General features: G+C 40.8%; 1 protein-coding gene across 2 annotated transcripts in view; it reads left to right on the forward strand.

The window, feature by feature from the left end:
* The window catches only part of ELAPOR2 (endosome-lysosome associated apoptosis and autophagy regulator family member 2), a 200,958-nt gene that overhangs the window by 79,354 nt on the left and 104,987 nt on the right, over positions 1–16,617 (forward strand). Inside the window, exon 2 of one of the 2 annotated variants that reach the window (XM_002713858.5) lies at positions 708–828. The exons of the other annotated variant lie outside the window; for it this stretch is intronic. Within the exon in view, the coding sequence (XP_002713904.1) occupies positions 708–828 (121 nt within the window). The remainder of the gene's footprint in view (positions 1–707; positions 829–16,617) is intronic. 2 annotated transcript variants of the gene reach the window in all.

A 16,617-nucleotide genomic window follows, 5' to 3' on the forward strand; every position in this document is an offset into this window, starting at 1 on the left:
GTGTTCCAATAACATTTTGTTCTGGTTCCTCTCCACTCAACCACCACATGGGTGTAATGTGCTCTGCCCCAGGGAGGCCACTGTGGGGGTTTCAAAGCAACCAGAGGTTAGAGACAAGTGGATTGGTCTTGACTGGAGAGTTGTAATTGATGGTCTGTTCTAATAGTCTGTGATGGATGGCAGCTTGTTGCAGTGGGTGGGTATTAAGCCTGAGAGGGCTGTTTAATAGAAAATGTGTGGGGTTCTACTAGTATTTGGATGATTAATTACAATACCTTCTGTTAAATTTTAAGCAGAGTGAGAATTGGGTCAGCGGGAATTGCTCTCATTTCTTTCTTTGACGTATTTGGGACGGTGACAGTAGTCAATTTCCCAGTGTTACTTTGCTCGCTTGCTCTCTCTTTTCATATCTATCAGAGCTTAAAAAGCCAGCAGAAGGGATAGGAAAGTATGCTGTAGCTGGCCTAGGTGGATGAGAAGGACAATGGTCACAGCCTGAGCGTGCTGGCTGTCCTGTCCCCATCCCATCCTCCGTGCCTGCTCTGTGCCTGGCACTGTTCCAGTGTGGGTAGGGGGGAAAGGGATGAGAGCCAAGGAGATGGTACAGTTTTGAACCAGACTTGCAGGCAGGTTGGGGTGATTGAGAAAGCACTGTTGTCTCATCAAATTTGGTGCTAACAAAGGCTTGTTTTCGCGATTGTTTGCAGAAAGACTACCACTTTGAATACACAGAGTGTGATAGCAGCGGCTCCAGGTGGAGAGTGGCCATTCCGAATTCTGCAGTGGACTGCTCTGGCCTGCCTGACCCCGTGAGAGGCAAAGAATGTAGTATGTTTTGACTTTCTGATCACTGGTTTTCCTCATTAATCTGTGACCTCTTCATATTAGCCCTTGATGTTAATTCTAATGAATATAAGAAACCTTGTAAAAAACAGACATGTATCCTTGCTGTCTAGTGAATAAATATAGCCTTTGCAATGCCTGGTCCCCTCCTGTCTAAAGTCTTTAATAAGACTAAAGAAATGTTAAAAGAAGTATTTTTAAAAATCTGTTTTTTCTCTTATTTGAAACCAAGGGGGGAAGAATAGCAGAATTTCTCCTTAGTGGGCTTCTTTATTTAGTTAAAAACTGGTTTTTTTTTGGTAAACATACTTAAAATTTATCATCTTAGCCATTTATAGATTTATCATTTTGGCCATTTTTAAGTGTAAAATTTGGTGGCATCAAGTCCTTTCATATTGTTTCACTACCATCACCACAATCCAGCCACAAAACTCTTTCATGTTGCAATGAATTTTTTAAGACATAAAGATAACTTAATGTAATTTTGAAAGGTGGAGCCTGAAAAGATTGCAGAGTTGCTGAGTAGCATATTCAACAGCTTATCATTACACAAGATAAGTACACTATGAATTAACAGAAAAATATGTCATTAAATCTAATTTCCTTTACAACGTTTGCCTAATTTTTTTTAAGAAGATTCATTTATTTTACTTGAAAGTCACAGTTACACAGAGAAAGAAGGAGAGGCAAGGGAGAGAGAGGGAGAGAGGGACAGAGGAGGGAGAGGGGAAGGAAGGTCTTCCATCTGCTGGTTCACTCTCCAGATACTGGCAATGGCTGGAGCTTGCGCTGATCCTAAGCGAGGAGCCAGGAGCTTCCTCCAGGTCTCCCACACAAATGCAAGGGCCCAAGGACCTGGGCCATCTTCTGCTGCTTTCTCAGGCCATAGCAGAGAGCTAGATCAGAAGTGGAGCAGCCGGGTCTCAAACCTGTGCCCATATGGGATGCCGGCACTGCAGGCAGTGGCTTTACCTGCTATGCCACAGTGCTGGCCCCATAACCTTTGCCTTTTAAACAATCCTTTAATTGGATGAATGTAGAGTCCTTCAGTGAAGTTGTCTAGGTGTGGCCTGAAGTCCCAAACTGGAAGAAAGCATCCCATATGGGTGCCAGTTTGAGACCTGGCTGCTCCTCTTCCAATCCAGCTCTCTGCTGTGGCCTGGGAAAGCAATGGAAGATGGCCTGAGTCCTTGAGTCCCTGCACCCACATGGGAGACCCGAAAGAAGCTTCTGGCTCCTGGCTTTGGATCAGCTCAGCTCTGGCTGTTGCGGTCATTTGGGGAGTGAACCAATGGAATGGAAGACCTCTCTCTCTCTGTCTCTACCTCTCTCTAACTCTGTCTTTCAAATAAAAAATAAAATAAAAATTTTTAACAAAAACATATTTTGGTTTCCCTGTAATGTTCCAAATGATATCCTTAAAAGCTTAGTTCTTTGGTTCCCAAATTGAAAAAGCAGGTAAGCAAATTATTAAAGAGATAGCTAAAACTGTTCAGAGACAGAGAGTATTATAAACTGAAGGCATTTTGGCATAAGTGACTGGTTTACTGTTGAAAGGGAAACTGTAGTAATTTTGGGACAAGTGTTAAGGGAAATGCCGGTACTTCTTCGTAAATTGTGTTGAACAATTACAGAGAGAACCTTAGAACTCCTGTAGGTAGAGGAAGCCTCGCAAGAATCTTGATAGACAGTGGCATCAGCGTGGAAGAAGATGGGTGCAGTGCAGGGATGTCCACAGTCACCTTTCAGTGAAGGATGGTTGTGCTTGAAATAAGACCACGTAGCGATACTTATGAAATAATAATTCCTACACATTTAGGGCCTGAGTAATACCTGTGTAGTCATTTGTAGATGATTGTAAATTTGCTTCAGTTACCTTTCTAGAAAATCTGTACATTATTTATGTATGCTTTCTGCCTAATTCCTTGGTTTCTTTGTAAACAATGCAACTCTGGCAGACTACTTAAGCTTTAAGATAGTATCACCACACCTAGATGGTGTGGTGGTGCTGGGTAGTTTTGGTTGTTGAGAGAGCTGAATATTCATTTAAAATGGGTAATAGTGCAGGGTTTGACATCATGGAACTTGGCAAACACTCTAAGTTAGGGTTCTTCCTCCTCTGGGAGTCAGATTTAAAATCACTACCAGCATGCCATTGATTACATTTATTGACCACAGATTCAGAATTAGTGACTGAATATTTTTCAATTTGAATTTTGCCATACACATTTTTTGCTCATTACATATTAAAATCTTTCATAGTTGAGTGTGACACTCCAGCAAGAACTTTTAAAAAAACTCTGAATAGCGATCAAGTCACTATTAGTTATTATTTGCTTTAAAAATGATACTTATTTTTAAAAGTGGTAATACTTATGTGATAGCTGGGAAATTTTTTTACCTTTACATTTTGTTAGAAGTCTGAATTTCCTGGCCGGCGCCACAGCTCACTAGGCTAATCCTCCACCTGTGGTGCTGGCACCCCGGGTTCTAGTCCCAGTTGCTCCTCTTCCAGTCCAGCTCTTTGCTGTGGCCTGGGAATGCAGTGAAGGATGGCCCAAGTCCTTGGGCCCTGCACCCACATGGGAGACCAGGAGGAAGCACCTGGCTCCTGGCTTCGGATTAGTGCAGTGTGCTAGCTGTAGTGGCCACTTGGGGGGTGAACCAACGGAAAAAGGAAGACCTTTCTCTCTGTTTCTCTCACTGACTAACTTGCCTGTCAAAAAAAAAAAAAAAAAAAAAAAAAAAAAAAGAAAAAGAAGTCTGAATTTCCAAGTGTTCTTGCATAGTATTTTTAGGTTTGGTCTGGACGTTGTTTACTCTAGCCCTAATTTTGCGACTGTTTCTTTGTTATAGATAAAGGCAAATTATTTTAACACTCACAAGTAAGTTCATAGATCTAATTAACTTAAATGCACAACTAAATTGTTAAACAGTGTTGCCTACCACATTACCAGTCACTAGTGTTTGGCTGCTGAAGGTAGTATAGTAATAACTGAGTATTTCTTCAGTGGCTAAGATTTTTGCTTGATAATAATAACTATCATTCTCAAACACGGATTATGTGCCAGATATCATGCTTAGAGCTCTTTGTCTTATCCCATTTTATCCTTATAATAACCTTCTCTGGTAGCTACCACAGGTTGAGTACCCCTTATCCAAAGTGCTTGGCATCAGAAGTGTTCCTGATCTTGGATTTTTGTGGATTTGGGAGAGTCTGCATACATAATATGATATCTTGAGGATGGCACCCAAGTCCAAACACAAAATTTATTTATGGTTGTATTCTGCACATAGCCTGGAGATAACTTTATACAATCTATTTAATAATTTGGTGCATGAACTGAATTGCATGGTGTGAAATTTTCTACTTGGGTCATGTCCGTGCTCAAAGAGTTCCAGACTTTGGAGCATTTGAGATTGGAGGTGCTTTCCTGTACTAATGATTGTTTTATTGATGAGAGAACTCAGACTCCAGGTCTGAAATCACTGACCTCTGCTTGTACAGCTGGACGTAGCAAGCCTGGGAGTTAAGTAGAGACACATCTGGTGCCGGAGCCTGTCCCTTTCCCTCAGGGTTCATCTGCCACATGAAGAGGGTAGCCAGGAGGAACTTCCCGGCCTCCATGTGGGGACATAGAGGGAGATCGGTGGACTCAGCAGTTGGCTCAGATAGAAAAAATAATTAAAATGGAACATGGCACCTTCAAAGTAAATGAGCATATTTAGGGCAACAGTGGTATGGGAAATGATTTCCAATACCCTGATGTCTCCCAGAATTTTACCTTGGTTGAAATTGCTGTAGATTCTTCCAAATGTAGTTCTCCTGTTTCTCAAGAAGAAGCTTGAGAGGGGGCTTTCCTAAGAAAAGGATTGCAGGAATGTTTGTGTAGTAGTTGCACATTGTTTTCAGAAAATTGATGAACAAGCTGTGTTATGTATGTGTTTACAAATATATAAAATCTGGCTGCAGGACTCCTCTGAGGGAGGAGGCTGCTCCACTTCTGATCCAGCTCTCTGCTATGGTCAGGGAAAGCAATGGAAGATGGCTCAAGTGCTTGGGCCCCTGCACCTGCATGAGAGGTCCAGAAGAAGCTCCTGGCTCCTGGCATCGGATCTTCCCAGCTCCGGCTGTTGCGGCCTTTTGAGGAGTGAACCAGTGGATGGAAGATTCTGCCTTTACCTCTCTCTAACTCTGCCTTTCAAATAAATAAATAAATCTTTTTTAAAAAAACCAAATAGACAGTAAAACAAAATAGAGACCCTAGAAGTATAAACTCACACATCTACAGCCAACTTCTTTTTGTTAACCCACAAAGGTGCCAAGCACGTGTGTTGGAAAAAAGATCGCCTTTTCACTAAATGTTGCTGGGAAAATTGGATGTCCACATTCAGAAGAATGAAACTAGGCTTCTATCTCTCACCATGTATAAACATCGACTCAAAATAGATTAAAGACCTGATGTTCTCTTTTATAGTCATTCATTCTCATTCTCTCTGTCTCTCCTGGGGCAGGGCAGGATTCTTTTGCTTTATACAAACCTTAGAAATAAAGGCCCGGTTGCCTCTGGGATGGAAGTAGGGAGAGAGTTCTTTTATAGATGTGCAAGTGAATCTAAAACACTGAGGGGAGATGCAGACTATATACCTTCTTGTCCCTGTACATTCTCATATTTCTTTTAGGAATATATATATATATATGTATGTATACATACACACACACACACACACACACATATATATATATATATTTTGCTGCTTACTCTCTTTTTTTAACTTTTATTTAGTAAATATAAATTTCCAAAGTACAGTTTATGGGTTACAATGGCTTCCCCCCCAATAACTTCCCTCCCACTCGCACCCCTCCCATCTCCCGCTCCCTCTCCCATTCCATTCACATCAAGATTCATTTTCAATTATCGTTATATACAGAAGATTGATTTAGTATATATTAAGTAAAGATGTCATCAGTTTGCACCCACACAGAAACACAAAGTGTAAAATACTGTTTCAGTACTAGTTATAGCATTACTTCACACTGGACAACACATTAAGGACAGATCCCACATGAAAAGTAAGTACACAGTGACTCCTGTTGTTGACTTAACAATTTGACACTCTTGTTTATGGCGTCAGTAATCTCCCTAGGTGCTAGTCATGAGTTGCCAAGGCTATGGAAGCCTTTTGAGTTTGCCAACTTCGATCTTATTCCGACAGGGTCATAGTCAAAGTGGAAGTTCTCTCCTCCCTTCAGAGAAAGGTACCTCCTTCTTTGATGGCCCTGTTCTTTCCACTGGGATCTCACTCGCAGAGATCTTCCATTTAGGTCTTCTTCTTCTTTTTTTTTTTCTTTCAGAGTGCCTTGGCTTTCCATGCCTGAAATACTCTCATGGGCTCTTCAGCCAGATCCGTATTCCTTAAGGGTTGATTCTGAGGCCAGAGTGCTATTTAGGACATCTGCCATTCTATAAGTCTGCTGTGTATCCCTTTTCCCATGTTGGGTCGTTCTGTCCCTTTTTGATTCTATCAGCTAGTATTAGCAGACACTAATCTTGTTTGTGTGATCCCTTTGACTCTTAGACCTATCAGTGTGATCAGTTGTGAACTGAAATTGATCACTTGGACTAGTGAGATGGCATTGGTACATGCCACCTTGATGGGATTGTATTGGAATCCCCTGGTATGTTTCTAACTCTACCATTTGAGGCAAGTCCGATTGTTGCTGCTTACTCTCTAAAATATTTCCAAGTCCATGACTTCAAGTACAACCTTAACAAATTTTTTAAAAAAAGATTTATTCATATATTTGAAAGAGTTGCACAAAAAAGGGGAGAGAGAGAGAGAGAAAGAGAAAGAGAGAGAAAGAGAAAGAGAAAAAATCTTCCATCTGCTGGTTCATTCCCTAAGTGGCCAAAATGGCCGGAGCTGTGCCAATCTGAAGCCAGGACCAGGAGCTTCCTCTGGGTCTCCCATGTGGGTGCAGGGGCCCAAGGACTTGGACCATGCTCTGCTGCTTTCCCAGGCCAGAGTAGAGAGCTGGATCAGAAGTGGAGCAGCCAGGACTTGAACTGGTGCCCCTATGGGATGCCAGCACTGCAGGCAGCAGCTTTACCCGCTGTACCACAGCACTGGCTACAACACATCATTTTCAAAATGAAGATCATTATTTAAGATAATTCCACTTGGTATGTAAGCATCTTGGGACTTTGTTTAATCTCATTCTTTTGTATTTATAATATGTAAATCAATATAGATGAAGTAATTAATATGACAGTACTTCCAAAAGTTCATTTAAAATGCCTGTTATGAAAAAACTATGCATGGATTTCAAATTTTTTGCATTGAAATAAAACTATATTTCTATGTGAACTTTTTGAGGTGATCTCATATATATGATCAACATATATGTAATTGTACATAGTTGTGTGTCTATATGTACACATTTATATACATAATGTGTGTAGTATGTGTATATACAATATACTTTTATATTTCTCACATAGGGTCTAGTGAATGTTGACTTTAACTAGACATAACTTTTACATGTGTATACTTATGAGGACTTCAAGAAGATCATGGATACTGTGTTATTGGGTAGGCATTGTGGTATAGCATGTTAAGCTGCTGCTTAAGCTTCCTGCATCCCATATTGATGTACTTGGGATAGATCCTCACCTCTACCTCCCATCCAGCTTCCTGCCAATGTGCACCCTGGGATGCAGCAGGTAATGGCTGAAGTATTTGGGTTCCTGCCACCCAGGTGGGATGGAGAGCTTGATGGAATTTCTGGCTTCTGGCTTTGTCCTGGTCCATCCCTAACTTTTGGGGGCATTTGTGGAATGAAATAGCAGGTGGAAGATCTCTCTCAGTCTCCTTTCTCACTGTGTATATGTGTGTGTGTGTGTGTGTGAGTGTGTGTGTGTGCTGCCTTTCAAATACATATGAATAAACTTAAAATATGCATTATCTTTTTTTTTTGACAGGCAGAGTTAGAGAGAGAGACAGAGAGAGAGACAGAGAGGCAGGCAGAGAGAAAGGTCTTCCTTCCATTGGTTCACCCCCCAAAATGGCCGCTACAGCCAGAGCTATGCTGATCCAAAGCCAGGAGCCGGGTGCTTCCTCCTGGTCTCCCATGCGGGTGCAGGGCCCAAGCACTTGGACCATCCTCCACTGCCTTCCCGGGCCACAGCAGAGAGCTAGACTGGAAGAGGAGCAACCGGGACAGAACCGGCGCCCCGACTGGGATTAGAATCCGGAGTGCCAGCTCTGCAGGCGGAGGATTAGCCTAATGAGCCATGGTGCCGGCCTGTATTATCTTTTGACTTAATTTTCTCACCAATTTTTGAAGCCTCCTTGTACATACATTTATATTCTAATATTTGAATGATTGATTGTAAATTTCTAGTTACTTGGTTTCCTTGCTGTGTTCAGATTAGTAAAAAAAAAAAAAATACCCTTGAAAATAGATTTTTTTCTGTTTCTCCCAATTCTATTGTTATAAGCCATATTTAATAGACCATAACAAAGTTATATCAGACAAAACAGACTTTGTCAAAAGTTGTCACAAGGTACAAGGATCATTATGAAATATTTGACCAGGCCAGTTTAACATGAAGACAGAACAATTATAAATGCACCTAACCTGAGAGCACTGCAAATAACGCAAACGTGGACAGGTCTGAAGGGAGAAGTAGCCAGCAGGATGCAGTATCAGGACTGCCCACAGTGAAGGACAGATCATCCAGACACAAAGTCAGTAAAGAACAGCAGATTTGAACAGCCTTGTGGACCAAATGGACCCAACAGACAAACAGGACATTCCAGCCAACAGAAAGAGAATGCACTTTCTTCCCAAGTACACACAGGTATCTCTGGGGGTAGATCACAGGCTCAGTCAGAAAACAAGTCTTAACAAAGTTAAGAAGATGGAAATCATTCCCAGTGTCTTTTCTGACCTTCAGCGGAGTGAAACTAGGCATCGATCACATAAGGAAGGAGACGCTTGCACTGAGACCGTCTGTGATGCTCTGAGACGCCGGTCACCCACCAGGAGCAGACCCCTGATGTCCTGGCCACTGGAGCAGGTGCTGTGTAGGAGTCACATTGAACCTCCCTTATAGTAGGGCCCTCAGGCCCCTTCGTGTTCAGCATTGGGCTTTCCTTGATGAAATGGCTCACTTTGACCCAGAGAGAATTCCCAAGACTGTTATGCGTGGGAAAGGAGCGGGGGCCTTTGACGACTTTGAGGCCAGTTGTGAAGTCAGTCACCAGTATGCCAAAGCAAAGGCGTGTGAGCGTGTTTGGAAAAGACTCCCATTTGCATTGCAGTTCAATATTCCACTGTTGCTGGTTTGGGCTCTGCTGGATTTGGGTAACAGTTTACCCAGAAGATAATGGCTGGGATCTTTGAAGTAACACTGCCACGCTCTTCCTCAGGGATGCAGATTTGTTCTGTCCTTAGTCCATAGCCAAAAAAAGATACCCTCAAATACACCCGGAGGGTCTGGACAGAGTCTGGGGCTTCGGAGACTCTGTCCTGAGTCTCTGCTTCTAGTTTCTCGTATTCAGTCAACATTAGCACGTGAATAGCAAGGGATTGCACACTGGCAAGCTGGATAACACAAATGGAGATGTAGTGTACTGAAAATTGTGTTCCTAAGACCGACTAGGGCGTCAAAACCCTTTCAGCCGAATATGTAGCAAGACTTTCCCAGGAAGGTCCTGGCTTTGGCCTCCAGAATCTTACTAGTGTAACTCCTCCTCCTGGACTTTCTGTCCAGGTCATGACATTTCTGTTTAATCTGTTTTATGTCACCAGGGTTTGACCTTACAAGGACTGCCCTGTTATCCTAGTGGTGAATTCCTTTACTGAGGTTGAACGAAGGCCTTTGACCTACGTAACAAAGCACTCAGCAAAATACTTCAGGGCCACCTATTTGCCAACCCCCACACTCACCTCCACTGCTGGGAGCCAGCTATCTTCTGATACCTGTGAATCGTCTGTCCCATGCTCAAGTGGTCAGCTGACAGTGTGACAGCCCCACGTTGGGGCAAGACAGCAAGGTGGTGCATCCAGTCTCTGTGCCCTAACAGGCTTGGTGCTCCAGCACAACAGTGTTCTGCCCTGGAACGCGGATGTTCTGTGAATGTACAAAGCTTCCCCTGTGCTGATGATGACAGCGTCACTCAGCTTGGATGTTCTGCGTGAACGTTTGGGACAGAGAGCTTGAGGAAATGCATGCTGTATACACTTCGCTGGGTGTCTGAAAGATGTACAACTTTTCATGCAGCAGAAAGTGCTCACCATGTCTCCTGGTGCTTGTCCCGGATATGGTACCAGCATCAAGGCTCCTTTTGAAATCCGGTGTTGAGAAGCCCACACGATGCACACCTGCGTGCAGCCCTAGTCTCATCTGACTGCAAGAGTGATATCTAATCTGTGGGGCTAGGAGCACCAGTCCTTTGCCAGGGAGCCCTCTGGCTAGGAAGCAAAGTGTGATGTTCACACAAATAACTCACTCATGGCTGGGTGGGCAAGCACAAGTTAGTGTCTTTTAAGGGATAATCCAGGTTTATCTAGCACATAATTTAACAATGACTTTTAGTGTTCTTTCTCAAAGAGAAAATGAGGGTTAATGTTAACAGTAATTAAAAAAAAAATGTGTTTGTTTTGGACATATAGTTGGTTCATTTAGAATGACCAAAAACAAAGTTTCTATTCAAATATTTGATGAGAAAAAGATCTTAGTGGAATTAGTAGGTATATATATTATCCCATGACCTATTATGTAAAAATATGGCTGAATTATAAATGAAGAAAATACAAAGATGATCCACTGTGAAATTTTTGTTTTTCTAAGGTCTTTATAGAAAAAAAACCATTTAATGCTTTAGTGTCCTTAGAAAATAACTTTAGCACCATCATGGCTTAATGTTTATTCCTATTTGTAATTGATCTCATTGATTTTTTCTTCACTTGGGATGAAATTTATGTTAATATAGCATTGATTTCTTTTTTTAGAAACCTTTTATTTAATGAATATAAATTTCATAAGTATATCTTCAGAAATATAGTGATTCTTCCCACCATACCCGCCCTCCCACCCCAACTCCCTCCCCACTTCCTCCTCCCTCTCCCATTCCCAGTCCAATTCTCCATTAAGATACATTTTAATTTAACTTTAAACACAGAAAACCAACTCTATACTAAGTAAAGATTTCAACAATTTGCACACACACACAAAACTGAGAATAAGTTTTATAGTTATAATACAACTCATTGAGAACAGAGGTCCTGCATGGGAAGTAAGTACACAGTCTATCCATCCGTGTTTGTACCATAACCAGGCTGCTTTGATTACAACTGCCTTGTATATATCTTGAAATCTGGTATTGTGAAGCCTCCAGCTTTGTTTTTGTGGCATAAGATTGCTTTAGCTATTTAGGATCTCCTGTATTTACAAATGAATTTCAGAATCATTTTTTTTCTAGATCTGAAAAGAACGTCTTTGGTATTTTGATTGGTATTGCATTAAATCTGTAAATTGCTCTCGGAAGAATGGACATTTTGATGATAATGATTCTTCAAATCCATGAACATGGAAGTTTTTTCCATTTTTTGGGGGTATCTTCTATTTATTTCTTTAATGTTTTGTAATTCTCATCATAGAGATCTTTGACTTCCTTGGTTAAATTTATTCCAAGGTATTTGATTTTTTTTTGTAGCTATTGTGAATGGGATTGATCTTAGAAATTCTTTTTCAGCTGTGGCATTGTCTGTGTATACAAGTGCTGTTATTTTTGTGTACTGACTTTATATCCTGCCACTTTGCCAACCTCATTTCTATGAGTTCCAATAGTCTCTTGGTGGAGTCTTTTGGTCCCCTATTTATAGAATCATGTCATCTGCAAATAGGGATAGTTTGACTTCCTCATTCCCAATTTGAATACCTTTGATTTCTTTTTCTTTTCTTTTCTTTTCTTTTTTTTTTGTCTGATGGCTCTGGCTAAAACTTCTTAACTATATTGAATAGCAGTGATGAGAGTGGGCGTCCTTGTCTGGTTTCAGATCTCAGTGGGAATGTTTCCAACTTTGCCCCATTCAGTAGGACACTGGCCATGGGTTTGCCATAAATTACCTTGATTGTGTTGAGGAATGTTTCTTCTATACCCAATATGCTTAGCGTTTTCATCATGAAAGGGTGTTGTATTTTATTGAATGCTTTCTCTGCATTTGTTGAGATAATCATATGGTTTTTTTCCTTCAGTTTGTTGATGTGATGTTTCACATTAATTGATTTATGAATGTTGAACCATCCCCGCATACCAGGGATAAATCCAACTTGGTCCAGGTGGATGATCTTTCTGATGTGTTGTTGAATTTGATTGGTCAGAATTATGTTGAGGCGAGTGCTCCAAGGGGAGTGCATGCCACACAGACAACAGCGGGGAGACTTGGGACGCTCCACACATCGGCGCTGGAAGGGGAGGTGAGCTCAATAACCCGAGACATTGGTGGGGAAACGGGGGTCAGAATCTAGAGGGGGGCCGGAAAGTGCAGCAAACTCACTACCGGAAAGAAGGAAAAAAAAAAGCTTCGGGGTTTCTCTTCCCCCTAACCTTGCAAAGGTTACAAGGCTGCAAGGCTAGAATTCCCAAGAGACAAAGAGCAGGCCTGCGCTCTGGATTTACATATCAATGGGGGAGAGCTAAGCAACTGAGTCACTACAATTCAGTAGCCTAGGCAACCCAGTGGGAGTCCAGAGGAGCCAAAGACTGGAAGCTAAATACCATCAATTCTGCACAGCCTTGCCCTGCGGTGTTACTTACCCCCTGAATAAATAAAATAAATAAATAAATAAAAAGAGAGAGATTTACCACGCATAACCTGAGGGTGTCACCTTTGCACACCCTTAACCTGGAAGAACCAGGCAGAGCTCTCAGGCCGCACCCATCTCAAGCCTCCAAGGCTCCTCCAACAGCAGGCAGTCCACTTAACACGGACACAGTATAAATAAAAAAAAAAAAAAAGAAAGAAAAAAAAAAAACGCACAGTGACGCAAGAAGAATTAACTATGCCGAGTAACAAACACAGAAATAGAGGGAGCAAGATCAACGATGACACTATGATGCCTCCAAATAAGCAAAACACCCCAAGCCAAGAGTATGAAGATGATGAGATAGAAGAAATGCAAGATACGGATTTCAAAAAATTTATGATAAGAACATTTAGAAGTTTTCAAAAGCAAATCCTTGAACTACAGAAATCCTTAATGGACAAGATTGAAAATCTCTCTCGTGAAAACGAAATTTTAAGGAAGAGTCAAAATGAAACTCAGAAACTAGTAGAACAGGAAAGTGTTATAGTGAAGAGAAATCAAAATGAAATGAAGAGCTCAATAGATCAAATGACAAACACATTAGAAAGCCTTAAAAACAGAATGGGTGAAGCAGAAGAGAGAATATCGGACTTAGAAGATAGAGCACAGGAAAACATACAGTCAAACCAAAGAAAAGAAGAGGAAATTAGAAACCTAAAAAATATTGTTGGGAATCTACAGGATACTATCAAAAAAACCAACATTCGAATTCTAGGAGTTCCTGAAGGCATGGAGAGAGAGAAAGGATTGGAAGGCCTTTTTAGTGAGATACTAGCAGAGAACTTTCCAGGTTTGGAGAAGGACAGAGATATCCTAGTACAGGAAGCTCATAGAACCCCCAATAAACATGACCAAAAGAGATCCTCACCACGACACGTGGTAATTAAACTTACCACAGTGAAACATAAAGAAAAGATCCTAAAATGTGCAAGAGAGAAACGTCAGATTACTCTCAGAGGATCTCCAATCAGACTCACAGCTGACTTCTCATCAGAAACCCTACAAGCTAGGAGGGAATGGCGAGACATAGCACAGGTGCTAAGAGAGAAAAATTGCCAGCCCAGAATATTATATCCTGCCAAGCTCTCATTTGTGAATGAAGGTGAAATAAAGACCTTTCATAGCAAACAGAAATTGAAAGACTTTGTGGCCACTCGTCCGGCCCTGCAAAAGATACTTAAAGATGTGCTACACTCAGAAACACAGAAACACGGCCATCAATATGAAAGAAGGGAAAGGAAGAACACCTACCAGTGAAAGAGCATGGGAAGCTCAAAGCATATACTAGAAAATATTTCCGGGAAAATGGCAGGGCAAAGTCACTACGTATCAATAGTCACATTGAACATTAATGGTCTGAATTCTTCAGTTAAAAGACACCGTTTAGCTGACTGGCTCACAGAACACAACCCAACTATTTGTTGCCTACAAGAAACACATCTCTCTAACAAAGAGGCATGCAGACTGAAAGTGAAAGGTTGGAAAAAGATATTCCATGCCAACAGAAACCAAAAAAAAGCAGGTGTAGCCATATTAATATCAGACAAAATAAACTTTAATACAAAAACTGTTAAGAGAGACAAAGAGGGACACTATATAATGATTAAGGGTTCAATTCAACAGGAAGATGTAACTATTATAAATGTATATGCACCTAATTACAGGGCACCGGTCTATTTAAAAGATATGTTAAGGGACTTAAAGGGAGATTTAGATTCCAATACAATAGTACTGGGGGACTTCAATACTCCACTCTCAGAAATAGACAGATCATCCGGACAGAAGATCAACAAGGAAACAGCAGATTTAAATGACACTATAGCCCAAATGGATCTAACAGATATATACAGAACTTTCAACCCTACATCTACAGACTTCACATTCTTCTCAGCAGCGCATGGAACCTTCTCTAGGATTGACCACATACTAGGCCATAAAGCAAGTCTCAGCAAATTTAAAAGAATTAGAATCATACCATGCAGCTTCTCAGACCACAGCGGGATGAAGCTGGAAATTAGCAACTCAGGAAACCCCAGAAAGTATGCAAACACATGGAGACTGAACAACATGCTCCTGAATGAACACTGGGTCATTCAAGAAATCAAAAGAGAAATCAAAAACTTTCTGGAAGTAAATGAAGACAACAACACAACATATCAAAACTTATGGGATACAGCAAAAGCAGTATTGAGAGGCAAATTTATAGCAATAGGTGCCTATACCAAGAAATTGGAAAGGTACCAAATAAATGAGCTTTCAGCGCACCTCAAGGACCTAGAAAAACTGCAGCAAACCAAACCCAAATCTAGTAGGAGAAGAGAAATAATTAAAACCAGAGAAGAAATTAATAGGATTGAATCCAAAAAAAATTACAAAAAATCAGCCAAGCGAGAAGCTGGTTTTTTGAAAAAATAAACAAAATTGACACCCCATTGGCCCAACTAACTAAAAAAAGAAGAGAAAAGACCCAAATCAATAAAATCAGAGATGAAAAAGGAAACGTAACAACAGACACTACAGAAATAAAAAGAATCATCAGAAATTACTACAAGGACCTGTACGCCAGCAAACAGGAAAACCTATCAGAAATGGATAGATTCCTGGACACATGCAACCTACCTAAATTGAACCATGAAGACATCGAAAACCTAAATAGACCCATAACTGAAACAGAAATTGAAACAGTAATAAAGGCCCTCCCAACAAAGAAAAGCCCAGGACCAGATGGATTCACCGCTGAATTCTACCAGACATTTAAAGAAGAACTAATCCCATTTCTTCTCAAACTATTCAGAACAATCGAAAAAGAGGGAATCCTCCCAAATTCTTTCTATGAAGCCAGCATCACCTTAATCCCTAAGCCAGAGAAAGATGCAGCACTGAAAGAAAATTACAGACCAATATCCCTGATGAACATAGACGCAAAAATCCTCAATAAAATTCTGGCCAATAGAATACAACAACACATCAGGAAAATCATCCACCCAGACCAAGTGGGATTCATCCCTGGTATGCAGGGATGGTTCAACATTCGCAAATCAATCAATGTGATTCACCACATTAACAGACTGCAGAAGAAAAACCATATGATTATCTCAATTGATGCAGAGAAAGCATTTGATAAAATTCAACACCCTTTCATGATGAAAACTCTAAGCAAATTGGGTATAGAAGGAACATTCCTCAATATAATCAAAGCAATTTATAAAAAACCCACAGCCAGCATCCTATTGAATGGGGAAAAGTTGGAAGCATTTCCACTGAAATCTGGCACCAGGCAGGGATGCCCACTCTCACCACTGCTATTTAACATAGTTCTGGAAGTTTTAGCCAGAGCCATCAGACAAGAAAAAGAAATCAAAGGAATACAAATCAAGAAGGAAGAAGTCAAACTATCCCTCTTTGCAGACGATATGATTCTGTACTTAGAGGATCCAAAGAACTCTACTAAGAGACTATTGGAACTCATAGAGGAGTTTGGCAAAGTGGCAGGATATAAAATCAATGCACAAAAATCAACAGCCTTTGTATACACAAGCAATGCCATGACTGAGAAAGAGCTGCTAAGGTCAATCCCATTCACAATAGCTACAAAAACAATCAAATACCTTGGAATAAACTTAACCAAGGACGTTAAAGATCTCTACGATGAAAATTACAAAACCTTAAAGAAAGAAATAGAAGAGGATACCAAAAAATGGAAAAATCTTCCATGCTCATGGATTGGAAGAATCAACATCATCAAAATGTCCATTCTCCCAAAAGCAATTTATAGATTCAATGCAATCCCAATCAAGATACCAAAGACATTCTTCGCAGATCTAGAAAAAATGATGCTGAAATTCATATGGAGGCACAAGAGACCTCGAATAGCTAAAGCAATCTTGTACAACAA

The sequence above is a fragment of the Oryctolagus cuniculus genome, chromosome 16 (assembly GCF_964237555.1).
Source record: "Oryctolagus cuniculus chromosome 16, mOryCun1.1, whole genome shotgun sequence".
NCBI classification, from domain to species: Eukaryota; Metazoa; Chordata; class Mammalia; order Lagomorpha; family Leporidae; genus Oryctolagus; species Oryctolagus cuniculus.